The sequence below is a fragment of the Rhinoraja longicauda genome, chromosome 27 (genome assembly GCF_053455715.1).
Source record: "Rhinoraja longicauda isolate Sanriku21f chromosome 27, sRhiLon1.1, whole genome shotgun sequence".
Lineage (NCBI taxonomy): Eukaryota > Metazoa > Chordata > Chondrichthyes > Rajiformes > Arhynchobatidae > Rhinoraja > Rhinoraja longicauda.
The window spans coordinates 12,615,067-12,631,664 of record NC_135979.1 but is presented as its reverse complement, the minus strand read 5'-3'; the positions used below and the strand labels follow the sequence as shown (position 1 = coordinate 12,631,664).

Below are 16,598 nucleotides of genomic sequence, written 5' to 3'. Positions count from 1 at the left end.
GAGCAACATTACACCCTTGATAATCCAGAATCAATGGATCTTGGATTTAAAATTAACAACCAAGCTATCAAATAACATTTGCAAAACAGATTTCCAAATTTCTACCTCAAAGTATTTGCACAGCTCTTTGACTTTGCGACTATTTATCTAGCGATAGGTAGCAGATCCCAAGCTTAGGATTTCTCTCCGTCACTTCTTTCCTCTTTCTAGGACGGACAGCACAGTAGCGCACGGTAGTTGCTGTCTTACAGTGTCAGACCCGGGTTCGACCCTGATCTCGGGTGCTGTCTGTAGGAATTTGCTCATTCTTCCTGTGACCGGGTATGTTTTCTCCGGGTGCTCCAGTTTCCTCTCACATTCTAAAGATGTTTAGGTTTGTAGGTTAATTGGCTTCTGTAAATTGTACCTAGTGTGTAGGACATAACTAATGTACAGGGGATTGTGGTCGGCTCACACTCGGTGGGCAGAAGGGCGTTTCCACTCTGTATTTCTAAACTACACTAAACTAAACTAAAGGACATTTCCTTAAGCAAAGCCTATATTGTTTTTCCCCCACTTGTAGAGCACTTTGGGACCTTTTAGCATGTTAAATTAATCAGTTGACTCCTAATCTCAAATATTTGAGTTGCAATGTGCAAATATCTGCGACCTACTCAATATTGGCATATCAATATATCAATGAAGCAGGTTTCTCATGATCAGTGTTTAGCCAATTACAAAGGATACTAAACGGGCAGGTGCCCGATGGCTCCAAATCTCTCCTGCAGCCCAATAGCAGGAAAACCCTCCTCACCCCCTCCTCATTGGCCGCCACTCCCGTCACTGGGGCGGGTCCCGCCCCCCTCCGAGCGGGAAACCCACCCCCAACTGTGCACGCGCTGATGCGGCGGCCATCTTACGTACATATTAAAGTTTGAAATGTGATTTTAAAATCTCTCCTGCGGGCCTGGCAACCCTCAGTGCAAACCTCTCCTGCGGGAATGGTATTCAGACTTGGAGACTTGGATGCAAGTCTCTCCTGCGGGCCCGGCAACCCTCCACCAACTGACGATCTGTGGACCCGTTGCCGGCCGGGGAGTGTCCCCCCCGGGCCATGGGCGGCGAGGGGGGACAGGAAAGGGGAGAGGGAGCCACTCACCTTGGCCCCGGGCGGCCATCGCGTTGGCCAGAGCGAGCCATGAACCCGGTGGAAACCTCTCCTGCAGCAGCAGCTCGGCGGCGACGGCCATCTTGTCTGACCCTCTGCCGCCGCGCTGCCCCAAGGGAGGAAGGTCAGGCGTGGGACATGCCGGGACAGGTGCGGTCCTCCTGGCAGGGGGGCGCATTTAAAGTTTCAGCTCGATGGCTCAGCAGCAGCGGCAGCTCAACAGCTCCATCCACCCCCCCCCCCCCCCCCCCCCCCGCCCCATTGGCCACCACTCCTGTCACTTGGGTGGGTCACATTATGACGTCGGACACGGCTGACGGCCAGGGCAAATGGAAAAGTGTTTTTTTTAAACTTTAAAATGTCAATAACTTAAAAAATATAACGCCAATTTGAATGAAACTTGCCACTGCAGACCCCAGGACAATGGTGAGTGAGATGGGCCTAAATTTGTCTCGCTATCGTTTACCACTTTGGCTGTATTTCCAGATCAACAGGCACAAACAAACTGCCAAATAAACAAGATGAGGGTTTTAGTGATATATATTGATCAACAGAGATGGCTACCTGCTTTACAACTGAGGTCGCCTTGAGTTTTTCCTCGATTAGAAATATGCAGGCATTCACCATGTTTCATCATAAAAAAACTTTAGCTTTGCATTTTCAGCTGTCCAAGCCCTAAACTTGCATATTTCCACAGTTAAACTCCCTTCCAGCCTATATGAAGGTCATACAAATCATTATTGGCAAGCTTTTGATCATCTGTCCCAATATCCACTTATTTGGGTTGGTATCAATTTTTGTTTGGTTTCACTCACCATTTTGGATGTTTTTCTATGTTAAACATACTGTATTGTGAAAATGCCAATACAAGTAATCATGATGAAAGTGTCATGGAACTAAGAATGAGCAATAAATTATGACTTGAACCAATACAACAGACTTTGTTATCCTAACCATGTTAAGCCCTGAAGAAAAATGCACAATATCTGCCCACATTCTGTTTGTGCATCTCCTCACCTCACACCCAGCTTTCAGGAAGTCAGCAATCTTTGACATTGGAACGAAGTATGCTATGTGAGGCCTTCCCGTTGTAGCTGTTCCCCAGTACACATTCAAGTCTCGTTCTTGCAGAGTGGAATGCAACTTATCCTCACCCAAGACTTCCTAGAAAAAATGTAAATTTTGCTTTGTGATATATTTGAGTAGATTAAGCATATAAATACATTCTTAAAAGGATTTTTTCTGAAATTTACAAAATCTGAAAATTAAATGGTTGAAGCTTGAGAAATTAACATAGACATGAAAATGATTGATAAATCAACTATCCAGAGACTTTAAGAGATGCAGATTATTCTCTATTTAGTTTTTTGTTCTTTTGCCAACATCAACACTGGGTGGCGCCAGCAATGGCTGCCTCACAAACAGTCTGTCCCTTCCTTCTTTGTTTTTTTTTAGTATGTGTTAAATGTATGTTTTAGTGTTCATTAGCTTGTTTTATGTGGGGGGGTGGGGTGAGATGCAATTTTTTTCCGTATCGTATCTCCGCCCGCTCTGCGGTTTAACATCGTGGAGCTGGTGGCCTCTGCTGGAGACTGACTTCGGGAGCACCAACCGCGGAAACCTGCGGAATTAACATTGTGGAGCTCACGGTCCCTGGTTAGAGACCGACTTCAGGAGCTCCAACCGCGGGAACTTTGACCGCCCCGACGCTCGGGCTTCGACCGCCGGCTGCGGGAGCTTCTATCGCCTTGACTGCAGATGGTTCGACTGCCCCAACAGCGGGAGAATAAAGAGGAAGATGATTAGGCTTAAATGCCTTCCATCACAGTGAGGAATGTGGGGAATCCGCTGTGGTGGATGTTTATGTTAACTTTTATGTAGTTGTGTGTCCTGTTGCTTTTTTTTAGTATGGCTGTATGGTAATTCGAGTTTCACTGTACCTTAATTGGTACATGTGACAATAAGCTGGCCTTTGAACCTTTGAATTTTATATATAATCACTTGTTATCCTTTTCCAATCTAATCTGTATGGTCTGTACATTAGTTAGTGTGAGAACAGTTCACCAGAATGAGAAAGGTCTCTTAGGACTGCTCTCCCCATTTTTCAACATTCAAATGTTGTTAAAAGAATCCAGTGATTTTGCCTCTACAGTTACTTCTGGATATTCACGACTGAAGGAAAAATAAATCACAAATCACTGATTTTGCATAATAATGGTGTACCTGCAAGTTTCTTGTGATAAGATTGATTTTCTCCTGAACATCTTTGTTTTCCGCCATGTTGTTGAATACTTCCAATGATGACCTGTGTAAAAGTGAAAAAATGTCATTTTGATGATAATACTGTTGCTGCTGAATGTTCACAAGCTCTTTCAATAAAAACAAACTTCTCCACGATTAATGCAAAGATAATAATGCAAAAGCTCAAAAATATCTAATGCCCAGATCTTTGTAGATGTGCCTGCACAATATGTAATGTTAAATGTGACACTTAGTGCAAGGAATGGCCAAGTCAAGAGCACTTTTACCAGACTGAAGGAAATGGGGTCCCGTTTCAAAGATTCAAGGACAAAGATGCAAACTGGAATTCCAGTGCAAGACTGAATGACTGGTACAGTCGTAAAGTTGCCTTCTTTTAATTTCACTTTAAAGAGCAATTGAGGCTCCAACAATAAAATGGGGCTTCAATGGCTCTCTCAAGTGAAGGCAAAAGATTCCTTGTTGTAGTTTTGAAAAACATGGGGAAGTTTGCTCTCATGTCCTGGGTAATCAACATTATTAACATTTCCCCTTAATTGCCTTTTGTGTCGAGCTTGGCTGCCATGATCACATTGAATGGCGGTGCTGGCTCGAAGGGCCGAATGGCCTACTCCTGCACCTATTGTCTATATTTATCACAACAATTACAGCACTTCACCTTAGGCTAAATAAGAACCAGCTAGGTTTATACCTACATAACCTCATCCAAACCAATGCAGCCACCATTGAGTTGAGTTGAGTTTAGTTTATTTCCCACTTACCGAGGTTCAGTGAAAAGCTTTTGTTACATGCTAACCAGTCAGCTGAAAGAGCATATATCTGTCCACGCTGCATAAAAGGACGCAGCGCCAGAGATACATCTGACTTTGGCTTGTGACGATATTCAGGCCTGCCACTGTCATCTGGCATCCGCTTGATAAAATCAGTTCCCAAAGTCAGGGAAAACTGATCTTCAATCACTTTGATTCACCCCTACAATGGCTGACGAATCTGGCAATATTCAGGCTTTCGTCGGAAAACAGGATTCAGAACCAGCCACATCGAGTTGCACAGTTCATCTACAATCACAATACTGGCATCTGCCCAGTTTGGTGGAATTGTGCAGATATGGCCAATCCAAAATAGGACAAGTTCGGGCTCTTTCAGTTTACTCTCCATAATCAGCAAATGGATGATATCATTGGTAGAGTTATCAACGGGCAGTTTGCAGCACACCAAGGGCAGATCCAAATACTCATTTAAAAATTGAAGGTTATTGCCTCTAACACAGAATATACAGTTATATATACTGCAACCTTTTTCTAATCATTCTAGTAATTATCTTGAATTTATATGCCCCCATTATGGACCTCACAACTAAGAGATATAGGTTGTTCTTGTCCACTACAAGGCAAGACCACACCAACACCCCCAGGCTTTCCAGCCACAACCATAACACTTTCCAAAAGGACACGGAATGCTGAAGTAACTCAGCAAGTCAGGCAACATCTCTGGAGAACATGGACAACTATCATGAACATGCATCACTTTGGCACAGGCCAGTAGCATGTGCGGATGATCATAAGAGTTATACAGCACGGAAATAGGTACATCGGCCCAACTGTCCCATGCGATTAAGATGCCCTGTCAACACTAGCCCCACCTGCCCACATTTGCTCTCTATCCCTCTAAACCGTTCCTAACCATGTACCTGGCCAAATGTATTTTCAATGTTGTCATAGTATTTGCCTCAACTACCTCCATTGACAATAGACAATAGACAATAGACAATAGGTGCAGGAGCAGGCCATTCAGCCCTTCGAGCCAGCACCGCCATTCAATGCGATCATGGCTGATCACTCTCAATCAGTACCCCGTTCCTGCCTTCTCCCCATACCCCCTCACTCCGCTATCCTTAAGAGCTCTATCCAGCTCTCTCTTGAAAGCATCCAACGAACTGGCCTCCACTGCCTTCTGAGGCAGAGAATTCCACACCTTCACCACCCTCTGACTGCAAAAGTTCTTCCTCACCTCCGTTCTAAATGGCCTACCCCTTATTCTCAAACTGTGGCCCCTTGTTCTGGACTCCCCCAACATTGGGAACATGTTATCTGCCTCTAATGTGTCCAATCCCCTAATTATCTTATATGTTTCAATAAGATCCCCCCTCATCCTTCTAAATTCCAGTGTATACAAGCCCAATCGCTCCAGCCTTTCAACATACGACAGTCCCGCCATTCCGGGAATTAACCTAGTGAACCTACGCTGCACGCCCTCCATAGCAAGAATATCCTTCCTCAAATTTGGAAACCAAAACTGCACACAGTACTCCAGGTGCGGTCTCACCAGGGCCCGGTACAACTGTAGAAGGACCTCTTTGCTCCTATACTCAACTCCTCTTGTTACGAAGGCCAACATTCCATTGGCTTTCTTCACTGCCTGCTGTACCTGCATGCTTCCTTTCATTGACTGATGCACTAGGACACCCAGATCTCGTTGAACTCCCCCTCCTCCTAACTTGACACCATTCAAATAATAGTCTTCCTTTCTATTCTTACTTCCAAAGTGAATAACCTCACACTTATCTACATTAAACTGCATCTGCCATGTATCCGCCCACTCACACAACCTGTCCAAGTCACCCTGCAGCCTTATTGCATCTTCCTCACAATTCACACTACCCCCCAACTTAGTATCATCTGCAAATTTGCTAATGGTACTTTTAATCCCTTCGTCTAAGTCATTAATGTATATCGTAAATAGCTGGGGTCCCAGCAACGAACCTTGCGGTACCCCACTGGTCACTGCCTGCCATTCCGAAAGGGACCCATTTATCCCCACTCTTTGCTTTCTGTCTGTCAACCAATTTTCTATCCATGTCAGTACCCTACCCCCAATACCATGTGCCCTAATTTTGCCCACTAATCTCCTATGTGGGACCTTGTCGAAGGCTTTCTGAAAGTCGAGGTACACCACATCCACTGACTCTCCCTTGTCAATTTTCCTAGTTACATCCTCAAAAAATTCCAGTAGATTTGTCAAGCATGATTTCCCCTTCGTAACTCCATGCTGACTCGGAATGATCCCGTTACTGCTATCCAAATGCTCAGCAATTTCGTCTTTTATAATTGACTCCAGCATCTTCCCCACCACTGATGTCAGACTAACTGGTCTATAATTACCCGTTTTCTCTCTCCCTCCTTTCTTAAAAAGTGGGATAACATTTGCTATCCTCCAATCCACAGGAACTGATCCTGAATCTATAGAACATTGAAAAATGATCTCCAATGCTTCCACTATTTCTAGAGCCACCTCCTTAAGTACTCTGGGATGCAGACCATCAGGCCCTGGGGATTTATCAGCCTTCAGTCCCATCAGTCTACCCAAAACCATTTCCTGCCTAATGTGGATTTCCTTCAGTTCCTCCATCATCCTAGGTTCTCCGGCCCCTAGAACATTTGGGAGATTGTGTGTATCTTCCTCAGTGAAGACAGATCCAAAGTAACGGTTTAACTCGTCTGCCATTTCTTTGTTCCCCATAATAAATTCCCCTGCTTCTGTCTTCAAGGGACCCACATTTGCCTTGACTATTTTTTTCCTCTTCACGTACCTAAAAAAACTTTTGCTATCCTCCTTTATATTATTGGCTAGTTTACCCTCGTACCTCATCTTTTCTCCCCGTATTGCCTTTTTAGTTAACTTTTGTTGCTCTTTAAAAGAGTCCCAATCCTCTGTCTTCCCACTCTTCTTTGACAGTTCATTCGATATACCCACCAGCCTCAGGTTCCTATTAAAACTCCTCACCTTAACCCTATGTCTCTGATTCTTGATTCCCCAACTCTGGGTAAAAGACTGTGGATTCATCATATTTCTTCCATCAGATTCAGATTAATTTATCATATACACCAGGAGGCAATGAAATTCCTTATTTACATGAAGTTCGAGTAAACAGCATACAAACAGTAATGATAAACACAAAGTCATTGAAGGTATTTCTTCAGACTGAAGAAGGGTCTCGACCCGAAACATCACCCATTCCTTCTCTCCTGAGATGCTGCCTGACCTGCTGAGTTACTCCAGCATTTTGTGAATACCTTCGATTTGTACCAGCATCTGCAATTATTTTCTAACGCAAAGTCATTGAGTCATTGTGTCTATTACAATGATAAACATCACCAGCACCAATCCCTCGAACCAAAATACATAATTCAGCCATGATCATATTGAATGATCAATAGGTGCTCCTGCACCTATTTTCTATGTTCCTCCCATGGCAACCATGAAACTCAGCTTTAATAAAAAGACTAGACCAAGTGGACCCATTGGACCCCAAACCTCTCCTGCATTGGTGCAGCACCCTCTCCTCCCGCCTCCTCCCATCCCCTCACTCTCCCCCCCTTTCCCTCCCCCTCCACTCCATCCCCCTCAACCCTCCTTATCCTCCCTCCTTAGGAGATAGATTTAAACTTTAAAATGTGAATAAAAGTATAACACCAATTTCAATGAAACTTCTTCCATTAGCACCAAAGGGACGACGGTGAGTAAGTTGGGCCTAAAATTGTTGTACTATCCTGTACCGTTTTGGCTGTAGTTCAGGAACAAACAAACAAACAAGAGTTTTAGTATATAGATAGTAACTAGCCCTGACCACAAAAGTACCAGAAAGTCCATCTGGATTACGTCTCACCTTGAAGAAATGAAATCTGCCATCCTCACCTGGTTTAGTCCAACATGTAACTTCAGATCCACCAAAAAGTACTGAAATGCTAGAGACACTCAGCAGATCAAGTAACACGATGCACAAAAGAAACAGAAATTAAAACTTCCAATCAAAGGTATTTAATAGGAACAAAGGATCCGAAACCTGAAAGGTTAAGTTTGATTTTCTTTCGACAGATGCTGCCTGACCTGGGTGTTTCCAGCATTTTCTATTTTTATTTCTATTCCATATTTCCAGCACCTGCAGTTTTTTAAAAATTTCCAAATCCATCAATGTGATTGACGCTAAAATATCAGAATGGTGCAGCACAGAAACAGACCCTTCGGCCAACTTGCCCATGCTGACCAAGATGCCGCATTAACCCACCTGCCCATGTTTGGCCCATATCCCGCTAAACCTTTCCTATCCACGTACTTATCCAAATGTCATAAGTAGCCCATCAAGTCCACTCCACCATTCAATCATGGCTGATCTATCTCTCCCTCCTAACTCCATTGTCCTGCCTTCTCCCCATAACCCCCGTACCAATCAAGAATGTATCTATCTCTGCCTTAAAAATATCCATTGACTAGGCCTCCATAGCGTTCTGTGGCAAATAATTCCAGATTCACCTCCCATATCTGGTCTAACATGTGACTACAGATCGTCAATAAGAACTGAAAACGCTAGACACACAGTTTGATGTGCCAAAAGAAACAGAAATTGAAGCTTCTAGTCAAAGTATTTTGTAAGAACAAAGAATCTGAAATTGTAAGTTTCTTTCTCTTTCGACAGATGCTGTCTGATCTGGGTGTTTCCAGCATTTTCTACTTCTATTCTAGATTTCTAACACCTGCAGTTTTTCTTTGATTTCCAGCCCTATGAACGTGATTGGCTCTAAAGTCACAGAATGGTACAGCATAGAAACAGACCTTTCAGTCCAACTTGTCCATGCCGACCAAGAAGCCCCATTAACCCACCTGCCCACGTTTGGCCCATCGCCCGCTTAACTTTTCCTATCCACGTACCTGTACAAATGTCTGGTCTAACATGCGACTGCAAATCGGCAATAAGAACTGAAAATGAGAGGAACCGACTGGGGTGGTCTTACCTTCCGCCACCCCCTCTCAGGGAAGAAAGGCTGAAGAGGGTCAGGCGTGGAGAGGGACGACAGTTCGCAGGACGATCGCAATGGAGGAGGAAATGGATGCAGCAGGCCTACATTTGGGACTGTAAAATGGCACCAAAATGGTGCCTCTTACATATGGATTCGGTGGGCAGCTCTGTGCATACTGAGCTAACTGGGGCGAGTGTGCTTATGTATGGGGATAATCTTGTGGATCTGTATGTAAAAAATGCATTTCACTGTACCTGGTATATATGACAATAAAGAAACCATTTATTTCACAAAATGCTGGAGTTACTCAGCAGGTCAGGCAGCATCTCAGGAGAGAATGAATGGGAAACGTCACCCATTCCTTCTCTCCTGAGATGCTGCTTGACCTGCTGAGTTACTCCAGCATTTTGTGAAATAAATACCTTCGATTTGTACCAGCATCTGCAGTTATTTTCTTACACTATAAAGAAACCATTGAGTCCATTCCTTCTCTCCAGAGGTGTTGCCTGTCCTGCTGAGTTACTCCAGCATTTTGTCTATCTTCGGTAGAAACCAGCATCTGCAGTTCCTTCCTACATAAGAGCAATTCAGCCAAAGAGTTGTAAATCTGTGGAATTCTCTGCCTCAGAAGGCAGTGGAGGCCAATTCTCTGAATGCATTCAAGAGAGAGCTAGATAGAGCTCTTAAGGATAGCGGAGTCAGGGAATATGGGGAGAAGGCAGGAACGGGGTACTGATTGAGAATGATCAGCCATGATCATATTGAATGGCAGTGCAGGATCGAAGGGCCGAATGGCCTACTCCTGCACCTATTTTCTATATTTCTATGTTAATAAGGGGTAGGCCATTTAGAACTGAGATGAGGAAAAACCTTTTCAGTCAGAGAGTTGTGAATCTGTGGAATTCTCTGCCTCAGAAGGCAGTGGAGGCCAATTCTCTGAATGCATTCAAGAGAGCTGGATAGAGCTCTTAAGGATAGCGGAGTCAGGGGGTATGGGGAGAAGGCAGGAACGGGGTACTGATTGAGAATGATCAGCCATGATCACTTTGAATGGCGGTGCTGGCTCAAAGGGCCGAATGGCCTACTCCTGCACCTATTGTCTATTGTCTTTCAACAGATGCTGCCTGGCCTGGCGGAGGTTCCAACATTTTCTATTTCTATTCCAGATTACCAGCATCCATTTTTTTTTAAATTTCCAGACCTATCAATATGATTGACTCTGAAGTCTTAGCAACACACAGCACAGAAGCAGGCCCTTCAGCCCAAGTTGCCCAAGCCCATTGGCCAAAGTGTCGCATGTGCACTCGCCCCATCTGCCTGCGTTTGTTTCTCTTTCCACAGATACTGTCTGACCCGAGTGTTTCCAGCATTTTCCTATTTTTCTATCAATGTAACTGTCCAAATGTATGTTAAGTATCCTCTGAAGATAGACACAAATTGGCGGAGTAACTGAGCCGGTCAGGCAGCATCTCTGGAGAAAAGAATAGGTGACGTTTCAGGTCTAGACCCTTCTTTCTATCCCCTTTCTCCAGAGATGCTACATGACCCACTGAGTTACTCCAACATTCTGTGTCCACTCTCGATACAAACCAACACCTACAGTTCCCTACTTCATTTAACTCTTGTCTGAATGGCCTAGTCAATCAGCTCAAGAGCAATTGAGGAAGGGTCTCGATCCGAAACATCACCCATTCCTTCTCTCCAGAGGTGCTGCCTGTCCCGCTGAGTTACTCCAGCATTTTGTCTATCTTCGGTGGAAACCAGCATCTGCAGTTCCTTCCTACATAAGAGCAATTCAGCCAAAGAGTTGTAAATCTGTGGAATTCTCTGCCTCAGAAGGCAGTGGCAGCCAATTCTCTGAATGCATTCAAGAGAGAGCTAGATAGAGCTCTTAAGGATAGCGGAGTCAGGGGGTATGGGGAGAAGGCAGGAACAGGGTACTGATTGAGAATGATCACATGGTGACCATGATCACATGGTGACCATGATCACATGGTGACCATGATCACATGGTGACCATGATCACATGGTGACCATGATCACATGGTGACCATGATCACATGGTGACCATGATCACATGGTGGTGCTGGTTCGAAGGGCCGAATGGCCTCCTCCTGCACCTATTGTCAATTAGGAATGGGCAATAAATGCTGCTGCTGCCTTCCAAATCTCGAAAAGTTAATAGACAACACCTGGTGTGTTGCGGATCTGTCCCCACTCGTGGCCTGCCTGTACCCATGCTGAATGTGTAGGAAGAAACTGCAAATGTAGGTTTAAACCGAAGATTGACACAAAATGCTGGAGTAACTCAGCGGGACAGGCAGCATCACTGGAGAGAAGGAATGGGTGACGTTACGGGTCGAGACCCTTCATCATCTGCAGTTACTTCCCATACATTTTGTCTGCTCCACTGCGAAATCTTTTCAAGAAGGTATGTCTACTTTGAAGACCTCCTCCTCTCTCTGTCGAGAGTTCAGTTACATCCTCTCTCGCTTCAGTCTGAAGAAGGGTCTCGACCCAAAACGTCACCCATTCCTTCTCTCCTGAGATGCTGCCTGACCCGCTGAGTTACTCCAGGTTTCTGTGTCTGTCTCAGATGTCCATGCTGTTCAATGAGCCGACGCTCCTCGTCCTGTCAGGCCCCCAGCCCAGGTGAACCCCCGACCCGGCCAGCACACATGGTCAGGGCCCACATCCTCCAGCTGCTTCACGACCAAGCACTACGGAATTATTCTTACCATGTGCAGCACAGCCGAGCGACCCAACGATGGATGATCCTCTCTTCCTACAGGTCGTCATCCAGGGTTGCATCAGCGGCCGGCGTGCGTCTGCGCAGACGCTGCCGAGAGGCTCGTCAATGGCACTCCGCTGCGCCTGCGCAGACACGGACCCAGTAGCTGCCCCTCACTGCGCATGTACAACTACACGGCTGTTCATTTCCCTCCTTAACGCGCATGTGCAGACGCGACTGTTCATTGCCCCTCACTGCGCATGTGCAACCACACGGCTGTTCATTGCCCCTCACTGCGCATGTGCAGGCACGACTGTTCATTGCCCCTCGCTGCGCATGTGCAACCACACGACGGTGTGTTCATTGCCCCTCACTGCGCATGTGCATTTTTATGGGTCCTGGCAGTATTTGACTCTTTAAGGAATGCTTAGAACAATGTTTATTTTACTCTTCCATATGATGCCCCCTTATCTATTTTTTCCCCCCAGCACTTTGATGACTGAGAAACAGAAATAGCTAACAACCCTTGCTGCCAGGTTCCACCAATTTCTCACCTCCCTTTCACTGATTTTCCTATTTCAGGTAAACCATTTGCCAAAACAACACTGATACTTGCAGCTACCTCACTTACACTTCTTCCAACCTTTCCTCCAAGGATTCGGATTCAATTTGCAAGTTTCTCATCATCTGTCACATTGATTCTGATGGATGCCATCGTTTATACCAGTGTCATCCTTTGTTCCAAGCTGGCACACTCTGCACTAGTTGACAGGCCCTTAACTATTACATGTTGTGTACTGCTGCTTTATCCATTCTCCACCCTTGAAGAACCAGGTTAGACTTGTGTCTGCAAAAAAATGAGAGATTGTGAGAGAATATCATTTCTTTGTCAGCAGGTTTGTCCTGAGTGAACAGAAGAGTTGTGAACACACACACACTGCACTCTTCTAATACTAATCTTCCATTGTTCCACTAATGAAGCTGCGCCATCAGCAGTCAGAGCTGCAAGCTTAAATACTTTTTCTAAAATCTCTACCTCTCCACCCCTCTATTCATTCCACTAATGCCAAAAAAATAACCTCTTTAGTAAAGCATTTGTTTGCAATCCTGAGCTAATATTTTGATCCAATATACTTTTCATCGTCAATGGTAAACTACTATACATCTGTATTATCTCTGCCTCAGTTCAAAATGAGTTGTTGAAAGCATCATATATTGTGTGTCTTCTGCCCTCAGATGCAGTTTAAGACGCCCATGCAAGGGTGTGCAAATATGCAAGTCCCAAAGTTCCGGGGATATTTTACTGAATAATCTGAGGCTGGACCTGCACCTGATGAGACCTGCACAGGTTCAGTGATTCCATTCATTTCAATTGAGTTAGAGAGAGGTAAGTCTCAAGTAATCTACCTGCATTCATTAATTGAGTTAACTCTACATAATTGTTTTAGAACTTTTCTAATGTTTGATGGGTTTTTTAAATGAATAGTATTTTTAAATAGTTTAGTAATACAGGTACACCACCGATTTTCTGGCATCCTTGGTTCCAGAGCCTTGTCTAATTATCCTAATTATGTAGGTTAATTGACTGGGTAAATGTAAAATGTAAAAATTGTCCCTGGTGGGTGTAGGATAGTGTTAATGTACGGGGATCGCTGGGCGGCACGGACTTGGTGGGCCGAAAAGGCCTGTTTCCGGCTGTATATATATGATATAATATGATATCCGTTTTGCTGGATAATAATTCAATAATACACCTCTGACCCACTAATTATATCCTTCCCGTGTTACTGAGCACCAGGGACTACTAGAAACATAAATAATTCTAATAATAAAATCAATTAAACACTTTTGGGATGGTGCACACATCCCAAAAGAGCACTCGCCACAGGCAGTAAGTGGCTGTCCAGTGAACTACATTGGCGGTCGCGAGAATTTCAAGTGCACTCTCGTAATTTTGTCCAGATTATAGGATGTGCTGGTCTATCAGTTGTCGGAAAATCGTCGGTGTATCTGCATTAGTACATTTTAATAGTTTTAAATAATTTTGAGAGCTTCTGCAACATGCACAAACATACACACTTCTTAGCAAACTGAAAGGTTTAATGGGACATGGGCCAAATGCAGACAAATGGGACTAGGCCAGAATGCCATCTTGGTCAGCTGGGACAAGTTAGGCTGAAGGACCTGCTTCTATACTGTATAGATCTTTGACTCCAGTACTGATGGGGCTACAAGTTAGCTATCTGTAAATACAATTCTGTGAATGTGGTTTGCTAAAGAATCAATACCAGAAGTCTATGATAAACTTATTTTATTATTTTCATATACACATCAACAACACTCCAGATTCTACCACTCACCTACATACTAGAGGCATTCACAGTGGCCAATTTACCTACCATGCTGCACATTTTTGGGCTGTGGGAGGACACTTGAGCACCAAAAGGAATTACAAACAGCCCCGGAGAAAACATTCACACTCCACATGGTCAGCATCAGTGGTCAGGATTGATCCTCTGCGAATTGCATCACTGTTTAAAACTGATCTTGAGGTTGTAGTTGCTGCTGACAGGTTTCCACCCGGGAAGTACTCTTGCTCAAATGAATGGGCAGCAAAAGTTGTCAAGCTTACTGCTCACCAAAAATTCTGGGCTTTTTGGTTGACCAGCTTTGAAAGTATGTTCTAGTGTCAAATTTAATTTGGGGAAAAACACATGATATTAAGTGCAAAGATGAAATATCATATAGAAATTAAAATTGTATTTTAAAATATGCAAGGACCACCAAAATAATAATCTGAGGGAATAACAATCCATACGTGAAATTACTTTTTTAAGGTCAGAGGTTTCTGAATACCTTAAGAAACTATCAAGAAGGTACAATTAATAAATGTTTTTTGAGGATTTATTTACAGTGACATTAACTCATAAATGCATAATGTCCATGTTACTCCATTTCATTTAGCAGATTGTTGGAGAAAGCCAGACCACAATATTCGGGAAGCAGGGAATTAATTACATAAACTTCTAATTTCTTGCATACAGTTGCTATGGGGCATTCTCCAGAGGTTGCTGGTATATTTTATCCAGTGTAACAGTGAGAACTGATTATCTCACTTTTACTTCTCTCCAGACCTCTATGTTATAATGGAGGATATAATTCAATCATTCATATTTAAACCAAAGGCAAAATTAACCCTTTTATACAATACGTGAATTTGCATTTGAAAAAATCTCTCTTGTATATTTTTAAAGAATATTGCTGACATTGCTGCTGCGCTGGTCAAGAAGGCACAGCAACGACTGTTCCACCTAAGAACACTGAAAAAGTCTGGTCTACCCCAACAGCTGCTGACGACCTTCTACCGCTGCACCATAGAGAGCATCCTAACACATGGCATCCCTGTGTGGTATCTCAGCTGCACGGAGGCAGAGAGGAAAGCTCTTCAGCGGGTAGTCCATAGAGCTCAGAGGACCATCGGAACACAGCTACCAGCCTTGGAGGGGATCTACAACACACGATGCCTCAGAAAAGCCACCAGCATCCACAGAGACTCTTCACACCCCTGCAACAGTCTGTTCGAACATCTACCATCGGGCAGACGATACAAGGCCTTCTATGCCCGCAGCTCCAGACTCTGGAACAGCTTCATCCCCAGGGCCATAGCTGCTATGAACCGGTCCTGCTGAGCTGGATGGTCACATCGCACAGTGAACCAGCACAGACCTACTTGCACTTTATTCTGTTTTAAAACTGTTCTAATTTGTTTCATTGGGTTGTTTAAATGAATACTGACTAGCTAATTAATTTATTGCATCGTGTGGGAGGCGCATTCCCAATCTCGTTGTACCCCTGTACAATGACAATAAAGATATATTGTATTGTATTGTATTGTTGTGGAGGCTGATGCAATTTCCTAATTTTCTGTAGACATTGAGTATATACACTCCATATCCATATCTGTGCAAGGATATTAATTTTTGTGTCAAGTCATTTTGGCTCTGAAATATTACATTCATATGTACATCCAATTCATTTTAAACAGCTGAAAACTTTGCAGGAACTCCAATCACATCAGCACCATAAACTGAATTGTTTTGATTTACTTAAAATATTACTATTGAACTGTTAAAATCTTGCACTGTGTCAGTAGCTATATCATCATTATTCTTGAAATTTATACAAAAATGTTTGGCCTTGTCAATCCCACTTCCCAATGATGTGTTGGATCGAATAGGAATGTGTTAAAAGGTGGTGTCAATAAATGGCTTAACATGTTGCGTAATTTAATATATTTGGATTTCTCATTGTGATTGCCTGTCAGTTAATTGTCTGGTCTTCTACTGAGTAAAGAAAGCAATACAAAAAAAGTATCTATACCTGGCTGTTGTAACATATTGTAGTTAATAATGATCAATTTTTAATCATTTAATTGTTAATTTTTGCAATCACTAGATTGAACTTACAAATTCATAGCATTTTGGGGAAATAGAATGGCCTAGATTAGACATAAAATTTGGATAAACTTTAAAACAGAATAAAATATCTTTTATAAGAAATTTCTTTCAGGAAGAAAGGCGCAATTTTTAATCACCTTATTTAAAATAAACAAAGAGTCATTTTTCGTAATATCAGAAAACCTTTTATTGACGTTGTATCAATACAA

The 16,598-nt window shown here is 43.4% G+C and overlaps 1 protein-coding gene across 1 annotated transcript in view; it reads right to left on the bottom strand.

The window, feature by feature from the left end:
* yars1 (tyrosyl-tRNA synthetase 1) overlaps positions 1 to 12,065 on the bottom strand; it is a 34,341-nt gene extending 22,276 nt beyond the window's left edge. Inside the window, exons 1-3 of the mRNA XM_078423108.1 lie at positions 11,940 to 12,065; positions 3,371 to 3,452; positions 2,165 to 2,311 (exon numbers count right to left, since the gene is read on the bottom strand). Of these exons, the coding sequence (XP_078279234.1) occupies positions 2,165 to 2,311; positions 3,371 to 3,427 (204 nt within the window). The 5' untranslated portion in view covers positions 3,428 to 3,452; positions 11,940 to 12,065. The remainder of the gene's footprint in view (positions 1 to 2,164; positions 2,312 to 3,370; positions 3,453 to 11,939) is intronic.
* Between the last annotated feature and the right edge of the window lie 4,533 nt (positions 12,066 to 16,598).